We start from the raw sequence: 18,671 nt of genomic DNA, 5'->3' as shown, positions 1-18,671 counted from the left end.
AACTCCCCAAACCCATCAGAGATGCCCCTTCTCTCCCTACCTTCAAAACTTGTAAATAGTTGTGTTTTTGTTGTTTTTGTTTTTATTGTCTCATTGTTTTTATCTCTTGTTGCACTTTACTATTTCAGTCTTGTTCCTAATAAAGTCATCGTTTTTATTGCTTTCCCCTTTAATAGCCCCCCACCCCCCACACACACATGTAAAGCAACTTTGAGTACTCAGAAAAGCGCTATATAAATCCCAGATATTATTATTATTATTAAAATGTCATGTCACGATTACTGCGGTCCAAATAATTAAATGATATTATCACGATAATAAATATATTTTTTTTAAATCACTTGCACCCCAACATCCATTTTCTGGGGGAAGGGAAGCATTTGTCCAGCATAGCCGATCGGCGCGTTGTGAGCTTGTAGGATCTTGAAGAGATTTGTTGTAGATGAAAAATAAAGATGGACAAAAGAGAGGAAGATTTTCCGATCAATTAAACTCTCTGGGATATGATTATTTCGCGCGTGTGTGTGTCTGTCTGTCTTTTTATTTTTCTCTTTTTTTGCGATACTAACGATTATTGTCCCATGACTAATGTTGTTGACATGTTGTAATGACATGCTCCATGCAGGACAACTGCCCGCTGGTGTACAACCCTCGTCAGTTTGACTTGGACCTGGACGGCGTCGGGGACCGCTGTGACAACTGTCCGTTCGACAGCAACCCTCTGCAGACGGACACCGACGACAACGGAGAGGGCGACGCCTGCAGCATCGACATGGACGGAGACGGTAGAGCAGTGCTTCTGAGTTGTTTTTGTTAGCTCAGGTCACCCCTGCAAATAGCCTTTTCATCTAAGGCACCCCTGAATTACCTTATGTCAGTGTTTCTCAAACTTTTACATTTCAAGGTCTCCACTTAACTCTGACAGTGTACAAATGGAACCAAATGGACCCATTTTAGAAAAATCTTGAAAATGTGTGCAAATCTTTGAATATATATATATATATTTTAAAGCCAACATTTTAAACTCAAATCTTTGCCTCTGGAGCCCCTCGAACAAAAGTATTTTGAGATTTGGTTCCGCGCCGCGGAAAAACGTTGGGTGGTCCTTGACATGAAAAGGTTTGAGCACCACTGATATAGCAACATTTATGTGGCCCACTTGTCTGTCTTGACAGAGGTCCTGAATTACCTCGACAACTGCCCCTTGATCTACAACACAGACCAGAGAGACACCGACCTGGACAGTGTCGGAGACCAGTGTGACAACTGTCCCCTTCTGCACAACCCACTACAGGTAGACAACTGTCCTCTTTGTTTGTATCGGTGCTCCTGGAAGGAGCTAAGCTCCAACATCTGGCTCTGTCCGGCCTACATCTGGCCTACATCTTGGCACAAAGTGCTCAAAGTTTGTTGTACGCCCAGGGGTCACATTGGCCAAGCTTTGCGGATAATGAAATTCATAAAAAGCACTGCTCACTTCCCACTAGGTGTGATTTTATTTTTTATTTTATTTTTTAATTTCAACATCCCCCCATGACTCTGACAGTGTAGGCCTAGGATTATTGCCAGACCCATGAAATGGGTAGGCCTACATAAGCAAATGTCGGTCTGTCCCTTTTCTATATAAAGGGTATATATGATGATGACATGATGATGACATGCCTACAAAAGGCATGATGTCATAAATGATGATGACAGACAGGGGGTCTGGCACAACCAGGTTGACCTGGTCTAGTTTTGTTTTGAATTCATATTTTCGTGGGAAAATAGTCGCTCTACAAACTCTTGAAGATTACAGGTTACGGATGCTTGGGACTCACTCTCTCTCTCTCTCTCTCTCTCTCTCTCTCAATGATGATGATGACCTTGATTAATTAATCATCTCTTCAGGGCAGCCTACTGATCATTCCCTGTCTGATGAGCATCTGTTCTCACGTCATCCAGCTAACAGGGTGCAGATGAGACAGTGACAGCACAGGAAAGAGACAACAGCAGGAAGATGGGTTGTCATGATAGACAGTAGAATAACATAGCAACAGAACAGAACCAGTGCACACATCAGAACACACATCGCCTTGGGAGTGTATTCTTCTTGTAGATCTGCAATTCTCTTTTGGGTCACAGGCAAAAAGGTTTGGGAACCACTGCTCTAGTCAATGTGGAAAGTGTTAACAGACTGGTACATTTACTCAAGTAGGCTACTGTACAATTTTAAAGTACTTTTATTTTTACTTGATTATTTCCAATTTTCAATAGGCCTACTTTAGTACTCAATATCTCAAAGGGAAATATTTTACTTTTGGATCCAGTACAATGATTTGAAAATCTTAGTTACTATTTACTTTGCATTTAGATTATTATTAGGTTACAAAAACATACATTAAGCCTAATAACTCCTAAGAGTGTGTGTGTGTGTGTGTGTGTGTGTGTGTGTGTGTGTGTGTGTGTGTGTGTGTGTGTGTGTGTGTGTGTGTGTGTGTGTGTGTGTGTGTGTGTGTGTGTGTGTGTGTGTGTGTGTGTGTGTGTGTGTGTGTGTGTGTGTGTGTGTGTACTTGTGTGCGGTACTTGCGTGCATGTGTCCGCGCAGCTTGACTCTGACAATGACCTTGTGGGTGACGCGTGTGACGACAACGAGGACATCGACGAGGACGGCCATCAGAACTCCCTGGACAACTGTCCTTACATCGCCAATAGCGACCAGGCCGACCACGACGGGGACGGGAGGGGCGACGCCTGTGACCATGACGACGACAACGACGGCATCCCAGACGACAGGGACAACTGCAGACTGGTGGCCAACAGGGACCAGCTGGACTCTGATGGTACGGTACTGTTACTGTCCCTATTTTCTTTCTTAAAATATTATGTTATCCTTAGATAGCGTTAGTGGAGTTCTCCCTAACACTATGTTCCTCTACCTCCCGAATCCTTGGCAAATCCGGAAAGACCCGTCGTCTGGTCCGAAAATAACAAAAACAGTTTTGCCCCTCACCAAACCAAAGGTATCATTGTACAGTTGAAAGCTTACTCTACTTAGTGGTCGCGGTCTGAGCCCCCCACCACAAGATTAAAATACATTTCTAGGGCTAAATGAAAAATATTCCACCGGATGGAGACACTCTTCCTGGTTGAAGACTGTTTTTACGAAACAGCGCTTCCAACATCGCAGAGTTGAATAACACCCAATGAGAATGCTCTGTGTAATTCGGTCCTCTGACCTGCGCGGCAGTAGTGAGTTATCCTATGATTTTTGTAACCCATTTTTCACCCAGTGCCAATGCCCCGAACTGAGCTCATGCGTCCTTCAGTGCATGAGGAGTGTGCAGGCCGCTTCTTATCACCTGACAGGGGGAGAGTTTCCCTGGTAGGACGTAGCGCGTGGAAGGAACACATTATTCCAACCAGTTCCTTTCCCTTCCATCAGGTGCCCCGGCTGGCCTGGGGGAGGCATTATATAGAGACAACGATTACTGCATGTTTTTTGTGAGGGTACCTACCCTAGGAGAATATAATTACGGTATATTGAAATATTTTACTCATCTTGTATGGGGGTCCCTGCCCTGGCAAAACATATTTTGAGGTGGGGGTATGAGGCTTATACACATTAATTTGTGGGTCCTTATTCCTTAACATGCAAATGCTTGAGAACTAGCTGTTCTACACCTTAATTCACAGGTTTTCAAACGGGGGCTGTGGATTGTGGAACCCATAAATCAAATGTGGATAATTGAGCGCTGATGAAATCAGTTCTTATCCATTCAGTAGGATGTATTATTGCGGTATGTACAAATATTGCATTAATTTGCATAGATATGGGAATGGCATTTCCTTAAATTCTGTGATGAATGGACTTGTCGGATCCGTTCCATTATTGTGCTAGAATCCATGACAACTAATCCGGTAAGAATGCATGGAGTCAGGAATGCTCCTGGTCATATTCGTGTTTGACATTCAGCGTGGCATAATGGAGCTTTATTAAACCCAGTAGTGTGATTAATCTGGGAATGACAAGATTCATCTGCCATCTGTTTTTCCCTCTTTATTTCTCTCCCTCTCTATTTCATCATCATCCTTCTTACACATTAGTTTCTCGTGTATTTAGTTTTTTCATCCATCACAAGAATTTGGGACTCGTTTTAGTCTCACTAGCGGCTGGTCTCTAATGACTTTGTTGGTCCATTCGTCCATCTATCTGTTCACCTCTTAGGGCCGATGCATACTCCACTTTTACAGGTGAATTTATTTCGGTTCGGTTTGGGGAGTCATACAATCTCGGCAGCACCGAACAGACGAATTAATGACGGTACCCGCCCGTTTTCTCATTCAACTATAAAAAAAAACAACATAAAGTTTAAGTGTAGAGGGAATCTACACATTTCTAAAGTGACAATTTAAGGGCTTTTTAATACCTCTAAAATTACAAATGAAACATTTACCAAATTGTCAAATATTGGAGCCAGAAATTGTGAAAATAGCCGATCTACATGCTCACAACGCCTCGCAAAGTGTATGTAGCTATTTTCACAATATACCGTGTTATATAAAATGTAATGCCTCGACTCTTGGTGCTCGTCAGGGTGGGGGGTCCCCAGTTGAAATAGGTTTATTTTGGGGGTCCCCAGTTGAAATATGATTATTTATGGGTCACAGCCTGAAAAGGTTGAGAACCACTGGTTTAGACAGAGCCGAACCAAAATAAATCTAAAAGTGGAGTATGCATCCATCGGCCTCTCTGTCTCTGCTGCCTCCCTGCAGGCAACGGCCGTGGGGACGCGTGTCAGGACGACTTTGACAACGACAGCATCCCCGACGTGGTGGACCCCTGTCCCCACAACCGGAAGATCGGCCTGACGGACTTCAGGAAGTTCCAGGTGGTCCTGCTGGACCCGCGGGGCACCACCCAGTCCGACCCCTTCTGGGTGATCCGCAGCCAGGGCACCGAGCTGCTGCAGACTGCCAACTCAGATCCTGGCATCGCCATTGGTGAGAAACAAATCACACCCGACGTGAAGTAAAAAAAAAAAGAAAAAAAAAAAAAAACTTAGACGGATTCAGAAGACACTTATAGAATCGGGTCAAAATGTTCAAAGACTTAGACTTTGAAAGACTTAAAAAATAGCTCACAGCGCGGCACCGAGTGCCACGCTGTGAGCTTGTAGATCTGGATCATCAAATCATTGGCTTCAAGGTTTCATGGTGTGTGTAATTGATAGAAAAGAAGTATTTTTTGGGATGAACTACTCCTTTAATGGATCATACAGGATGTTACTATACTGTGTGTGTGTGTGTGTGTGTGTGTGTGTGTGTGTGTGTGTGTGTGTGTGTGTGTGTGTGTGTGTGTGTGTGTGTGTGTGTGTGTGTGTGTGTGTGTGTGTGTGTGTGTGTGTGTGTGTGTGTGTGTGTGTGTGTGTGTGTGCTGCTCTTGCTCTGTGTTTTTGTGCTGCGTGACGTCAGGATTCGATAGGTTCAACGCAGTTGATTTCAGCGCCACGTTTTACGTGAACACCGACAGGGACGACGACTACGCCGGAGTGGTGTTCGCCTACCAGTCCAGCAGACGCTTCTACGTGGTCATGTGGAAACAGGTGTGGCCCACCCTCCCACCAACAGGTCCACCCACCCTCCCACATGCCTTCTCCCTCTTCTTACATCAGGATTCTTAAAGGTCTTATGACATCAAATTTCGTATTTTTTTATTTTGATGTGTTTTTCATGTTTCCTGACCTAAATTACAAAGAAAAAGAAACAAACTTTCAACATTAGCTGAGAGAGAGAAGATCCAGGGACCTCCACGACATTAAAATGTGTTTCAGATTAAAATATTTTCATAGATAACCTTTCATAATTAACCTTTTACATCTTCAATATTTAGTCAACTCAAGTTGACTAAATGTGTTAGCTTTCTTCTTTTTCCCCTCTACACCAACAGGCCGATCCACAAGCTTGTGGGTCTGCTATTTTCAGATAATGTTCCCCATCACACAATGTTTTGGCGGAACCCCCTGTAGTTACTCTGAGGAGGACCCCCTGTTGAAGATGTCAACAGGGGCACATGTCATGTCTTACACGACTTACACCATACAACACATGGCCGTTACACCCTCCCGCTGAAACAAACAGGTGTCACTTCCTTCGTAATGACAGAGCAGAGGATGAGCGGTCATTATTCTAGGATGACTGTTAAGCTAAACGTTCACTCAATGCTGCACAAATTGCCTTTGTGGGCACTGTACACATTATTGCCCTGGCCGCCTCCCAACAATGCTCTGCTCTGCCAATTTCCAGCAAACGGCTGTATATTTTTCTTTCTGGTGACAATGCCAATGTCAATAGGAGGTGTTGGCGTGGCTAATGGTGGGACAAATGACTCTGTTTCTCCTCACTTCTGACTAAAACGTCCACTTAACCACTTGCGTCCCTGTTCTTGGGGCGAACACACCTACAAGCGTTGTGTGAGCTTGTAGATTGGCTATTTTCGGCCAAGAGAGAGGTAGAGGACCCCAGAGCGTAAACTTGTCATTGGTAGAGTATAGGGTTTACGTGGTTTAATAGGATAATTGTACATTTGTACTTTAGAAAAGGTCTACTGTACTGTATGTGAGAGAGATTTGCTCTCAAAACTTTCTTTGCCCTTAAAGTGATTCTCTGGCAGAAGGTTGTTTAGCTCAGCGGTTCTCAACCACTGAACCACTTTTTCATGTGAAGGACCCCCCAAATGAATATGCATTTGTGCCAGGGGCCCCCATACAAGATTTATATTGTTAAAGTGTTTAAAAAAGAATATACATTGAATATCCAATGTATATAGGGTTAACATGTTTTTATCTTAACTAATTTAGCTGGGGACCCCCTGAAGGACCCCCTGGGCAATGATATATGTCCAAATTACTGTCAATCATCTGTTGCTTCTTTGCTCTGTGATGGAGGAAGCGGGAGCAGTGTACTGACGTCTCTCTACAGATATGCACTGCAGCCCTCGGCCATTTACATGCATCATTTACCTATCACTCTCCACTCTCTCTCTCTCTCTCTCTCTCTCTCTCTCTCTCTCCCAGGCACATGCACACATAGACATCAAAGGGGGCTTGAGCCCCTGCCCTTTTATCTGTCAATAAAAAGTGCCCTCTCCAGACCATGATAGCCGGGCAGATAACAGAAATAATCGTTCACTTGCGGATACAAGCACCAAAATTGGCACACATACTCCTTAGGGATTGCTCTTTTCATAAAACCATCTGGCCAAATCAAATTTCAAGATGGCGGCCATTTTTCAAGATGGCCGCCATTGAATATACAGTAATCTTGCATTACGCAATAAAATACCATAGACCTGTCCTATTTGAATGATCTTGGTGTCAAATCATAAATTTTTCACTATGTAGAATCCAAATTTGGACCCATGGACTTACTCACTGGCTTCCTTGTACCATATATCAGTCCCGGAATCCTAATATTCTGCTAAATTAGAGGTTTGTGTTATGTCTGACTCGGGTAAAATGGGTGGTAGTGTATATCTTAGTATTGTTAGAGGTTTATAGTGTGTATGTGTGTGTGTGTGTGTGTGTGTGTGTGTGAGGGGGGGGGGGGGGGGGGGTAATGTAGTAATGTAGTAACTCAACAGAGCGGATTTCAATGCACAGCGGCTGACACGGCTAAAATGCATGGTAGATATAATAGCGCTGTGGGATCACTCTTTGTCTAGTCTCTATTCTTCGACCTTTTCGACTTGGGTAACCCTGCCAGGAGTACAGGAGTACAAGACTCCTGCCGACATAGCTCTGGGGGTCATGGAGACACGCAAACTGCCTCACCACGATAAGGTGATGATCCCGTCGAGGCAGGAGGTAGTTTTTTTTTGTCTTTTCTTTTTTTTTGTTATCTAGGGCCTAGGCAGTATAGTACATTAGTATAGTAGGCCTAGACTACAACGCTTCTAAATCTCGCACCTGCAGCTGCACAGTGCCGTGCAGGTCAGACCAAAGCGGTAGCATTTGCATCGACTGCAGCATTCCAACTTGCATCCACACTTGGTCAGCTGCTGGCAACTCTCTGCAATGGGTGGGAGCTCAGTCCAATCAATCTGCCACAGATCTCCTTTCTTGGTCCAGCCCCAGTTGTCAGGAGTCTGCACTTCTGGTTGACATACTGTTGACTGACTCCAGATGCAGGCCGCTTGATAGGAAGCGCGCTTCACATGTTGCTTCAGTGCTGCTTGCGTTGGAGGAATGGCTTCGTATGGCCTCTGCTTCCGAGCAAACAAGTCCAACCTCGCATCATTGACACCTTCAGCTGTGCTGGATCGGTCGTACATCATGACCACAAACTTCTCCAAGGTTTTCAGGTCTTCATCATCCACTACAGGTGGGTAATGGCTGAGTTTGCTGAAGACACCGGAAGCCTCATCACAAACATTCCAGGTTTGCCACGCAGACTTCTTCCCCTTTCCGCGGAATGCTGAAACATCGCAGCCAGTGAAGGCATGGAAGAAGAGCATCCCTTTGCTCTTTTCTGCAAGAGTGCAACACAGGTCATGAACAGAATCCACTTTAAGTTCTGTCTTTGGCCAAAGGCAACCCACTGCCCAGCCCTGAGGCTCATAGGGCAGGAGTCTATGTCCTGTTTCTGTGAGGCTGCTTGATGTACATTAAGTACCCCTAGTGGACATGATAATAGTTTGTCACAGGGACATACCCCAATCCAGCCTTTGATGCTGAGGTCATAGATTCAAGATGTATGACAAGGTCCATATATGGAGTTCCCTGATGTCTTCAATATTAAGCCCATATCTAACAGGACTTCATATGGGAATGCCCATATATGGAGGCCACATTGGCCACATACCACACTAACAGAATCCATATATGGCCAAGACAGATGGCCAAGACAGCCCATATCTGTGTGACTGGTTCTACAGACAGGGATCTCCATGTATGGGCATAAAAGGGTATGTTGTCAGTTGTCATGGACATCATAGTACTTTCACATAACAAATAACTGGGTAAGCATGTTTGGGCTCTCACAGCATATCTCCATATACAGTACATGGATCTCCATATATGGGTACCAGGGGGTCTTCATATATGGGTAACAGGTCCGATACATCACTGGCCAGATGGCAAAGAATTGGCACCCTGAGGCATCTAACTAGTAAATAATACTGAGAATACTAATAAACCATCAAGTACACTACATAAACCCAGGATACATAAAACTAACAGTTTCTAATATTATTCTTGCAAGAATAGGGCCAAAACTGAAACAGCCGTTTGGATGGCCCCCTGTAGTAACGCTGAGGACACCTGGGGGTCCCGGACCCTGTGGAAGACCCCTGGTATTAGCTACAGAGCCCAGGTACAGGTACAAAAGCTTTTATGCTTCAATTATGATCTAATTTGACACTGTTCTGGAGCAGGAGCAGAGCAAGGACTGTACTGAGATAGGCTCAGGGGTCATTCCGGGGGTCCCAGGTGAGGAGAGACCCCCACCAAAAGTCATAAAGGTTATTCTGGCTGCTTCAAAAGTGCAATATATGAACTTAGAATGTTTTAAAACCTTCAAAACAACTCTAATATTATGAAAATTGGACATTAACTGGCTGACATACTGTTCTGCGAGGTCCTAAAATAGATGACCCGCCAGAAAGGGGGCTGGGGTCAGGAAAATCTGACACCCATCATTTTCTGACAGTTTGGTCCCTATAAAAGCCAAAGCAGTAAAAAAATACATTTTAGCAAAGAAATCCTTAGAAGTACACTTCTGATCACACTAGGTAGTAACTCCGAGGACCCCCAGGGGTCCCGAAGCCCCTGTGGAAGACCCCTGGTATTTGTTACTACTTTTTTTTTGTTTTCAGAAAAAAAGTTTATGCTTCAATTATGATCTAATATGACATTGTTCTGGAGCAGGAGCAGAGCGAGTACTGAGAAAGGCTCAGGGGTCCATCTGGGGGGTCCCAGGTGAGGAAAGACCCCAACCAAAAGTCAGAAAGCTTATTCTGGCTGCTTCAAAAGTGTAATAAATGAACTCAGAATGTTTTAAAACCTACAAAACAATCTTAATATTAAGAAAATTGGACATTAACTGGCTGGCGTACTGTTCTGGCAGGTCCCAAACTAGATGACCCCCAGAAAGGGGGTGGGGATCCGGAAAAGTTGACACCCATCATTTTCTCATAGTTTGGACTCTATAGAACCAGGATCTGCAAAAAGATAAATTTTAGCACAAAAATCCTACGGGAGCTGTTTTTTGGACGCATCGCACCACACTATTAGCAGAATATTAAGATTCCGGGACTGATATATGGTACAAGGAAGCCAATGAGTAAGTCCATGGGTCCAAATTTGGATTCTACATAGTGATAAATGTATGATTTGACACCAAAATTATTCAAATAAGACAGGTCTATGGGATTTTATTGCGGAATGCAAGATTACTGTATATTCAATGGCGGCCATCATGAAAATTGGCCGCCATCTTGATTTTTTTTTTGGCCAGATGGTTTTCTGAAAAGAGCAATGCCTAAGGAGTATGTGTGCCAATTTTGGTGCTTGTATCCGCAAGTGAACGATTCACCTGTAATATGCACTTTATCTGCCTCGCTATGAATGCAGTTTTTACTATGCCATACCTGAAGGCAGCATTCAAGAGAATTGCCTTCTGAAATTGAATACAGCATCTTGAAAGAATTGCCCTCTGTGTACTAGAAGTTCATGCTGTCCAATCTCCAGTATTGACTTGATAATGCTTACTTTCGTGTGGTATCAAGCACCGAAAATAGCTGACCTCCAAGCTCACAACGTGTCGCGCTGCGACACGTTGTGAGCTTGGAAGTCGGCCATTTCGGTATTTTCACCAAAAGAAATCTCATCCCCTGACCTCTCTAACATTCTCTGCACGTCCCTGCTCTCTCCCACCCAAATCTATCCCCCCTCCTCTCTCTCTCTCTCTCTCTCTCTCTCTCTCCCCCCCCCCCCCCCCCCCCCTCTCTCTTTGTGCGCGATCAGGTGGCTCAGGCCTACTGGGAGAAGAGGCCGTCCAAGGCGTTTGCCACAGCTGGGGTTTCTCTGAAGTTGGTCAACTCCACCACAGGACCTGGGAAGTACCTCCGCAATGCCCTGTGGCACACGGGCAACACCAGGAAACAGGCACGGCTTTTCAATCATTCATTACGCTTTATAATTTATCCAATATCTTTAGAGGCTGTACAACAGCGTAGACCAGTGATCAGTCTCTGCATTATGGCATGTTCCCATGCTTTTCTTTGACCATTATTTGACCAGTTCAGCCACACCCATAGTAGTTACAACAATTCGTTCCACGCCGATCTCACACTTCGCACACTTTGCTCTGGATGAAATAATCTACGAGATGCACAAATTGTAAATAATAATTGAACTAAAAGATATTTGTGTCAAAGTTCATGTCTCACCTAGACCTAGACACAGACAAGAATTTTCACCTTATGGTCTCGATTCAGTTTATCCCCCAAGCAAGCAAGCCGGCTCTAACGGTAAAAATGTCAGCAGGAAACCGGATTCAAATCCAGGGTAGAAGAGGCAAGTTACATGCAGCAGTGCTGCTTTAAAACTCATGTAAAAAAAGGAATGTAAAAAATTTAGATAATTTCATCAAGCTATATGAACTACAGGAACAATACCTGTCCATTCATTTCAAGGCTGCTCAACAGCACCGCTCGGTGGCTGCAGCTGTTGTTGCCGTGCCCAGATAGACAAACACCTTGTGCTGATATAGACACACAAAGTCAAATGTTGGAGTGGCACGCACCGTTCAAAAACTAATGAAAATGTAACATGTTCACAAGCACACTATAGATAAAACTGTATGCGAGTTGGCGTTTGTGTGTCTGTTTGTATATTGGCGATGGTCCTGAGCTAATTGAAGCACGTTGGACCGGCTCTGCATAGAACAAAGGAAATTCCTTACATGAACCTCATACTTGGCTGAATTGTGAGACCACCACACTGTTTATTCTGTAAGTAAGGCATGCTGGGTAATTGAATTCTCATGCCTTAAATAAATGATGCCCCATTGTTGTACCACCACTTTGAACATAGATAATTGGGTCCACCGTGCTTTGTGTGTGTGTGTGTGTGTGTGTGTGTGTGTGTGTGTGTGTGTGTGTGTGTGTGTGTGTGTGTGTGTGTGTGTGTGTGTGTGTGTGTGTGTGTGTGTGTGTGTGTGTGTGTGTGTGTGTGTGTGTGTGTGTGTGTGTGTGTGTGTGTGTGTGTGTGAGAGAGAATGTTATTATAGTTTTGCCATATTTTATATATATTTTAGTTTTGATTCAGTTTGATGTTTTACGAATGCAGACGTTTTATTTTTATTTTTGCAGAACTTTTGATTAGATTTTTGTTTTCAGTTAACTTACAGTCTGTCTGTCTGTCTAAGGTGAAAACGCTGTGGCATGACCCCAACAAGATCGGCTGGAAGGCCTTCACTGCCTATCGCATGCACCTCATCCACAGACCCAAGACAGGATTCATGAGGTACCATGACCTTCACTTAATGTATGACCCAGTTTGGATTTGCCTCTGCTTTTGATATCCCCCCTCTGGTCATCCCAGTGTTGGGAAAGTTCACTTTCTATATGAACTAGTTCAAAGTTCAGTTCACCATTTTTAAAATGAACTAGTTCAGTTCATTGTTCAAAATACAGATTTTGGAACTAAAAGTTCATGGTTCCAAAAATTAACTATTTTAGTTATTTTTTCTCATTTTTTTCAAATACGTTGCTTCAAGCTATTATTTGTCAAAATTATTTAATCCAATTTAACATTGAGGTGCCCACAATGTTTAAATATGTGCCCACTGCACACTCTTCATGCATAAATGGTAAATGGTGCATTTATAAAGCCCCTTAACCACCTTTATCCAAGAAGCTTTACTTTTTTTCTTGGAGTGCATTACCTGACGGTTAGCGCTATCATTCATGGGATGTTTATGTATTCTTTTACTTCAATATTGCCCAGTGAAAACTAACTGTTGGAATGGTCAGTGGCCAGAGATTGTGAAACAGGGACTTTGACTGCTGAGTTGTACGAGGTGGTTGGGGGGGCGTGCACTGTGCACATGGGGTGATCGTTGCCTGCCTCCTGTGAATTATTTAATTTTAGTTTATTTTCTTTTTATTTCGTTCACGGTGTGCATTACATTCACCCATTCATACACTGATGGCGGAGGAAACCATGCAAGGCACCAACCTGCTCATTGGGAGCCATTAGGGGTTCAGAGTCTTGCTCAAGGATACTTTGACACCAACTCTGGGGGAGCCTGGGATCGGCGGCCGCTCTCCCTCCTGAGCTACTGCCGCCCCATAGTCTCAATTCCATCCTGGGGAACCATTGGTGTTAACTAGCGTTCTCTGTCCTCTCCAGGGTGGTCATATACGAGGGCAGAGACATCCTGTCCGACTCGGGACCGGTGTACGACCACACCCTGGCCGGAGGCAGACTGGGACTGTTCGTCTTCTCCCAGGAGCACGTGCTCTTCTCTGATCTGAGATACGAGTGCAGAGGTAAAGCCTCGTTTGTCTAAACCAGTAGTTCTGGATTTTTCAAAAATGTTCAAAAGATAGCAGATGTACCAAGCTCGCTCCCGTGATCATTGTTTAGACAGTATAATAATAGTATATAAAATAATATTATATAATATAAAACAAAATCTGTACAATATACAAACTATAGGATGCCAAGTCAACTGTGTGTTGCAAACAGTTGACATACAGTAGCATTGCAGTACCAAGTGCAAAGGTACTCATTATGCAGAGTGATCCATTTCTCAATCATATTATTGTCATTAGTAATGCATAACTGTGTGCACTTGAACACAGCTTATACAGGTACATGGGTCTGATTTTGATCACTTCATGTGCTGCTGGGTTAACCTATAATTATACATCATCATTGATCTGTTATGTATGCTTTGTATTAACCACTTAAATGGAAGAGGAAACTCTCGCTGAAAATAACACCCATTGCCAAGCTCACAACGTGTTGTGTTGCAACGCTTTGTGATCTTGTCGATCGGCTATTTTCAGAGAAGATTTAAAGGACAACTTCATCCATTTTCAACCCATGTTCATATAATTGGTCCTCACTAATAATGCTCATTTTAATATGGCACAATTGTTGTCTATTCACACTATCTGTGTCTCAGAGGAGGGCTGTGTGGAAAGTTCAGAAGCGCGTCGCGGGTTTGAATCCCGATCCCGACCATCTTTGCTATGCGTCAGTCCCCATCTCTCTCTCCCCATTTCCTGTCAGTCTACTGTATCTATCAATAAAGGCAGAAAAAGGCAAAAACATATCTTAAAAGAAACCCGTCTACCAGCACATCATCGATGGGGAATCCAAGCTAATAGAAACTGCAGGCTTTCTCTTCCTGTAAAAAGCCTATGAGACACAGACCGAGTAGATTTTTTTTATTATCTGACTGTTGTGTACATGCAGTATTTCACTGTTGCTATGTTAAGCGCATAAAGAGTCAGCCTCGCATTGCTGTCGACACGGTTCCACCTGTGAGAGCAGCTGGAGCGTAAAACGTGACGACTCTTAACGGCTACATTTTTCTTTTTTCCCCTCTTGTTCTGCTTTTCCAGATGACTGAGATTATGCTTTTCGCCAGGAGAGTAGTTTCCATGATGGCCTGTCGACGGAGATCCAAGGGAGAGACTGGAGAGAAACTAGACTTGAGAGACACAGAGAGATTGAGAGACACTGACAGAGAGAGAGAGATAAAAGAGTGAAGATCAAGTGGTTTCCCAGCCAGATCTTGTGTCATGCCAGTAATTAACCGCTAACGACTATCTACAGTGTGTTTACAAACCAGCATCTACAGTATGTTTTTAAAAAACCTATCAGCTTTTTTTCCTACTATACCAATGGCAGGCTGTGTCGCTGGCTGCAAACAATAACTCTGCCCTTTGTTTTATGATCTTAAATTGGTGCTGTAAGTGATTTTGTTTTTGTTAAAAAGAAGAGTTAAATATCTCCATATTCCCTTAGTAACATATATGCAGTGTTTGTTTGGTAACAGGGGTCTCCCAGCTCTCCCAGCTCCCCTGGAGTCATGGACACTGGCAAGTGACTTGTCCATATCAAAACTGCCCTCCAACTGGAGACGGTAGAGCAACTTTGTCTGCTGGGCTTCAACTTTCTGGATGCCCACGTCGTCGCCTGTGAACACGTCGTCATCATCGCTGGACTCCAGTTCAAGAACAAAGCCACCTTGTTAGGGGAAATTCTGTCTCGCGTTTATTTCACTCTCTTCGTGCATCGTACTCAAAGCTGCAGGCATCGGCATCTGCAGGACAGACTTCAATGCCGGAGTGGCGACATGTCGGAATGGAGAGCAGTCACCACATATTTTCTATAGTCATATAGTGTCTCGGCAGGGCAAGGCTTTATTGACGAGTCCATAACCTCCTCACAAATGGATTCTGAGGCATTGGCCGTTCCCACACGGAACCCTATTCATGGATACATTTCTGGACGTTGGTGTTGAAGAGAACCAGCCTGTAGTAAAACATGACTCGCCCAAAGTGAGGTCGATCATCGGTGTGCTTTGTGTTCCTCCTCAACAAGATCGGACTGGAATACCACATCTCTGGGTGACCTTTCGTGCTCTTCCACTGTTCCAGCCTGGCTCTCTACAACACTTTCATCGACCATCTGTAAGCTTTCATCGATCATCTGTACACTCCCACTTTGTGCACCATCTTGTTCCTCTTCCTCAGATCCAGATGGGTCGAGGTCCACCACCACAGCAGGAGAGTTTTCGTTGTCATCAGGCTGCGGATACTCATGAGAGGGAATAGGATGATTAGGATCCCTTGGCCTCTCTCCTTTTCTAGTGGAACCTGCTGCTTCCTCCTGCCTCAGCCAGGCTGGTTGAGGCACACACTGAGCCCATGCTCTCTGGCAGCTGAGCATGCAGCTCTGACTCCATCCTCATCAGCTCCTGAGCCTTCTGGACTCTGGTCTCGATGTAGTGCTGAGACTCCTCGTCCTCCTCCCTGTCGCTGATGACCACCTCAAAGAATCAAGACGAAGGTTCATTGGGCCCGATTCATCAATCTGGTCGTAAATATAGTGTAAATAAAGTGACTAGATGGCTTAGGCCTATATTTCTGTAAGCAAAAACTGAAGTGAGATTCATTAAGCAGTGTGTATATATGTCCCATTTTGTGCGGATCACAGGTGTATGTCATGATGAATTTGGATGCCAGTTGAGTGTAAAATCACAAGCTATGTAGGCCGCAAAGGACGCAACATGAAAACTGAAAACAGTACTTGCGCCTTGCTTCGCTGGCTGAAGCAAGTAATGAATGCTCAAGTCGGGATACCAATGTGATCCAATCAGAATGGAGTCTCATACAAGATACAGGATACGCAAGTAACATTGGAAGTGATGAAACAAAAAAACTAAATTATAATAATAAGCAGACGAAATTGGAACACTATAAAATATAGTTCTCTATCTTGTTTGGATGGAATTGGCAACCAACCTGAAAATGTAGTATTGGTTATTAAGAGCTGGGGGAGATGGGGAGACTCCTGTTACTGAACAAACACTCAACAATAAATACATGTTTTAACCAAAATATATCACTTACAGCACCTTTTTTTTTTGGTAGTCAACTCTAATCATTGTTGCTGCTGTTTTCATTTATTTTTTTGTAAGGGTTGTAAATATTTATTTATTGCGCAACTTTTCAAAGTTAAACAGAGGAAGGTGAATATAATATGGCAAGATGATTGAAATGAAGGAGACTGAACATTTGACAGTAAAGATCTAAGAGATCTAAAGTGTGTGTTTTGTTGTTTTATTATAGGTTACCATCAGTGGTGGAAGAATCTTCAGATTGTTTTACTTAAGTAAAATGAACCTATACGTACCAATAATACCCCATAGAAATAGTCTGTTATGTTGAACATATGGAAATGTAATAGAACGTAATTTATGTTGAACAACTCACTTTAGGAAATGGGTACGATGTTATTGCCTGGTTGAAATGACTGCTGAGGTGCACTTGAAAGTTTGCAGCAGGCAGGGGCCTTTTTGTGGTTATGCATTTCCTGCATGTGAGCTGCACACACTGCGTAGGCTACGGTACGGGACCCATACCTTGTTCAGAGAAACACTGCGTACATGACTTGTCTGTCTATTTCCATTTCCGATCAGTGAGATACATTGTCTGAAAAAGGTGCAAAGAAAGTTTTTTTTCTTTTCTTTTTTTTGTGTGTGGGTGGCTGTTGAAAAAAACACACAGAGACACTCATGTCTGAGGAACTTCCTTGAGACCGTACTACAGTATATACACGTAAGTGCTCTCACAAGAGCATCTTTAGGCTTTTTGGGGAGACTTGGAAATATTTGGGGGGTGTTGGGCCCTTTTTGAGGCTTCTCTTGCACCTTGCTCAGATGTCAAGCAGCCATGGAGGAAGGTAAAACATTATTTAAATTTAAAAAAGGTGGGTAGGTTTCGTATTTGTACATTTTTATAAATACCACATTTAGACTGGTCTGTAACTAAGGCTAGATCTAAATGGAACGTCCTTTGTTTTAATCTACATTTAGAATTATCTTTGTGTGTGTTTGCATTTGTATTGTTAAATACACATTTGTAATCCCAAAACTGAGTAAGGCTAAATAAAGGGACGCTTTTAAACTTCCCAAAAGCCTAATTTTCTGAGTTAGCAATAATGACACAAGGATTACTGGCACTTGATGGAGTTTCAGCACTGTTGTTACTCCATCAACGGCCAGTAAGTAATCCTTGTAGTATCAGTTGAACAGCGATATGCTACTAAAGGTTATCCTCTGTCTCTCTCTGGTGGTAGCATGGCTACATGGACAGCTAATGAACCTATAGTTTTGAAATTATACTGTGTTGATTTATAGAAACATTGTTCATAAAAATATATAGGCTACCATTTTTAAATGTATACATAATTGTATAATCATTTATTTATTTTACAGGCTGGCTTAAGCTTTTCATTCAGGAAACTTAGCCTTGGTTTGGGTAAATAAATCCTTTGTCATTACTAAACAAAACCTGTCAAACTGGTTGGGCGTGGGAGAGATTAGTCTCTCTCGCTCTCTGTCACACACACACACACACACACACACACACACACACACACACACACACACACACACACACACACTCTGTGTGCAGACGTAGCAGCCTACCTGCCTGCCTGCTGCCAAGGTGACTCAACTCAACCATTACCTGTTCGCACTCCCAGAGCACCCGAGGAGGAATGAGGAAGAGGGAGAAGAACATGAAAGGAAGACACAACAACTCCTACTGGAAGAATAGCGACGTCAAGGAAATAAACACAATTAAGTCACCATTATCACATATCACTGAGTGATTTATATTATCAAATAACCTATCCGGAGCGCTTATACTTCAGACAGGGCGAGAGAAAGATTTCAGGGGATCATCACTTGCATTACTAGCAAGGACCTCCGACGGAATCAAGACAGCTGGGCTTTTTTTTGGAGCGTTCCTTTTAGGCAAGGCAACTTTTGACTGTACTTGTGCTGTAGGCCTACTTTGATTGAAGACTGTACTGTACTGACTGTACATGAACTGTTCGTCATTTTTATCTAATACAAATTTCAATCAATCAAAAAACGTCGGG

At 43.4% G+C, this 18,671-nt stretch overlaps 1 protein-coding gene across 1 annotated transcript in view; it reads left to right on the top strand.

Annotated features, from left to right (window-relative positions):
- LOC308302988 (thrombospondin-2-like) overlaps nt 1-13,554 on the top strand; it is a gene marked incomplete at both ends in the record, with an annotated part of 39,006 nt that extends 25,452 nt beyond the window's left edge. The window contains 8 exons of the mRNA XM_080747307.1: nt 626-785; nt 1,176-1,294; nt 2,588-2,822; nt 4,756-4,983; nt 5,455-5,585; nt 11,004-11,144; nt 12,409-12,506; nt 13,395-13,554. Coding sequence (XP_080603433.1) covers nt 626-785; nt 1,176-1,294; nt 2,588-2,822; nt 4,756-4,983; nt 5,455-5,585; nt 11,004-11,144; nt 12,409-12,506; nt 13,395-13,554 — 1,272 coding nt within the window. The remainder of the gene's footprint in view (nt 1-625; nt 786-1,175; nt 1,295-2,587; nt 2,823-4,755; nt 4,984-5,454; nt 5,586-11,003; nt 11,145-12,408; nt 12,507-13,394) is intronic.
- Between the last annotated feature and the right edge of the window lie 5,117 nt (nt 13,555-18,671).

This window comes from Nannobrachium achirus (assembly GCF_963921795.1).
Source record: "Nannobrachium achirus genome assembly, chromosome: 18".
Taxonomy (NCBI): Eukaryota; Metazoa; Chordata; class Actinopteri; order Myctophiformes; family Myctophidae; genus Nannobrachium; species Nannobrachium achirus.
The sequence above is the reverse complement of the archived record's forward strand: the minus strand, read 5'-3'. Positions and strand labels throughout refer to the sequence as shown.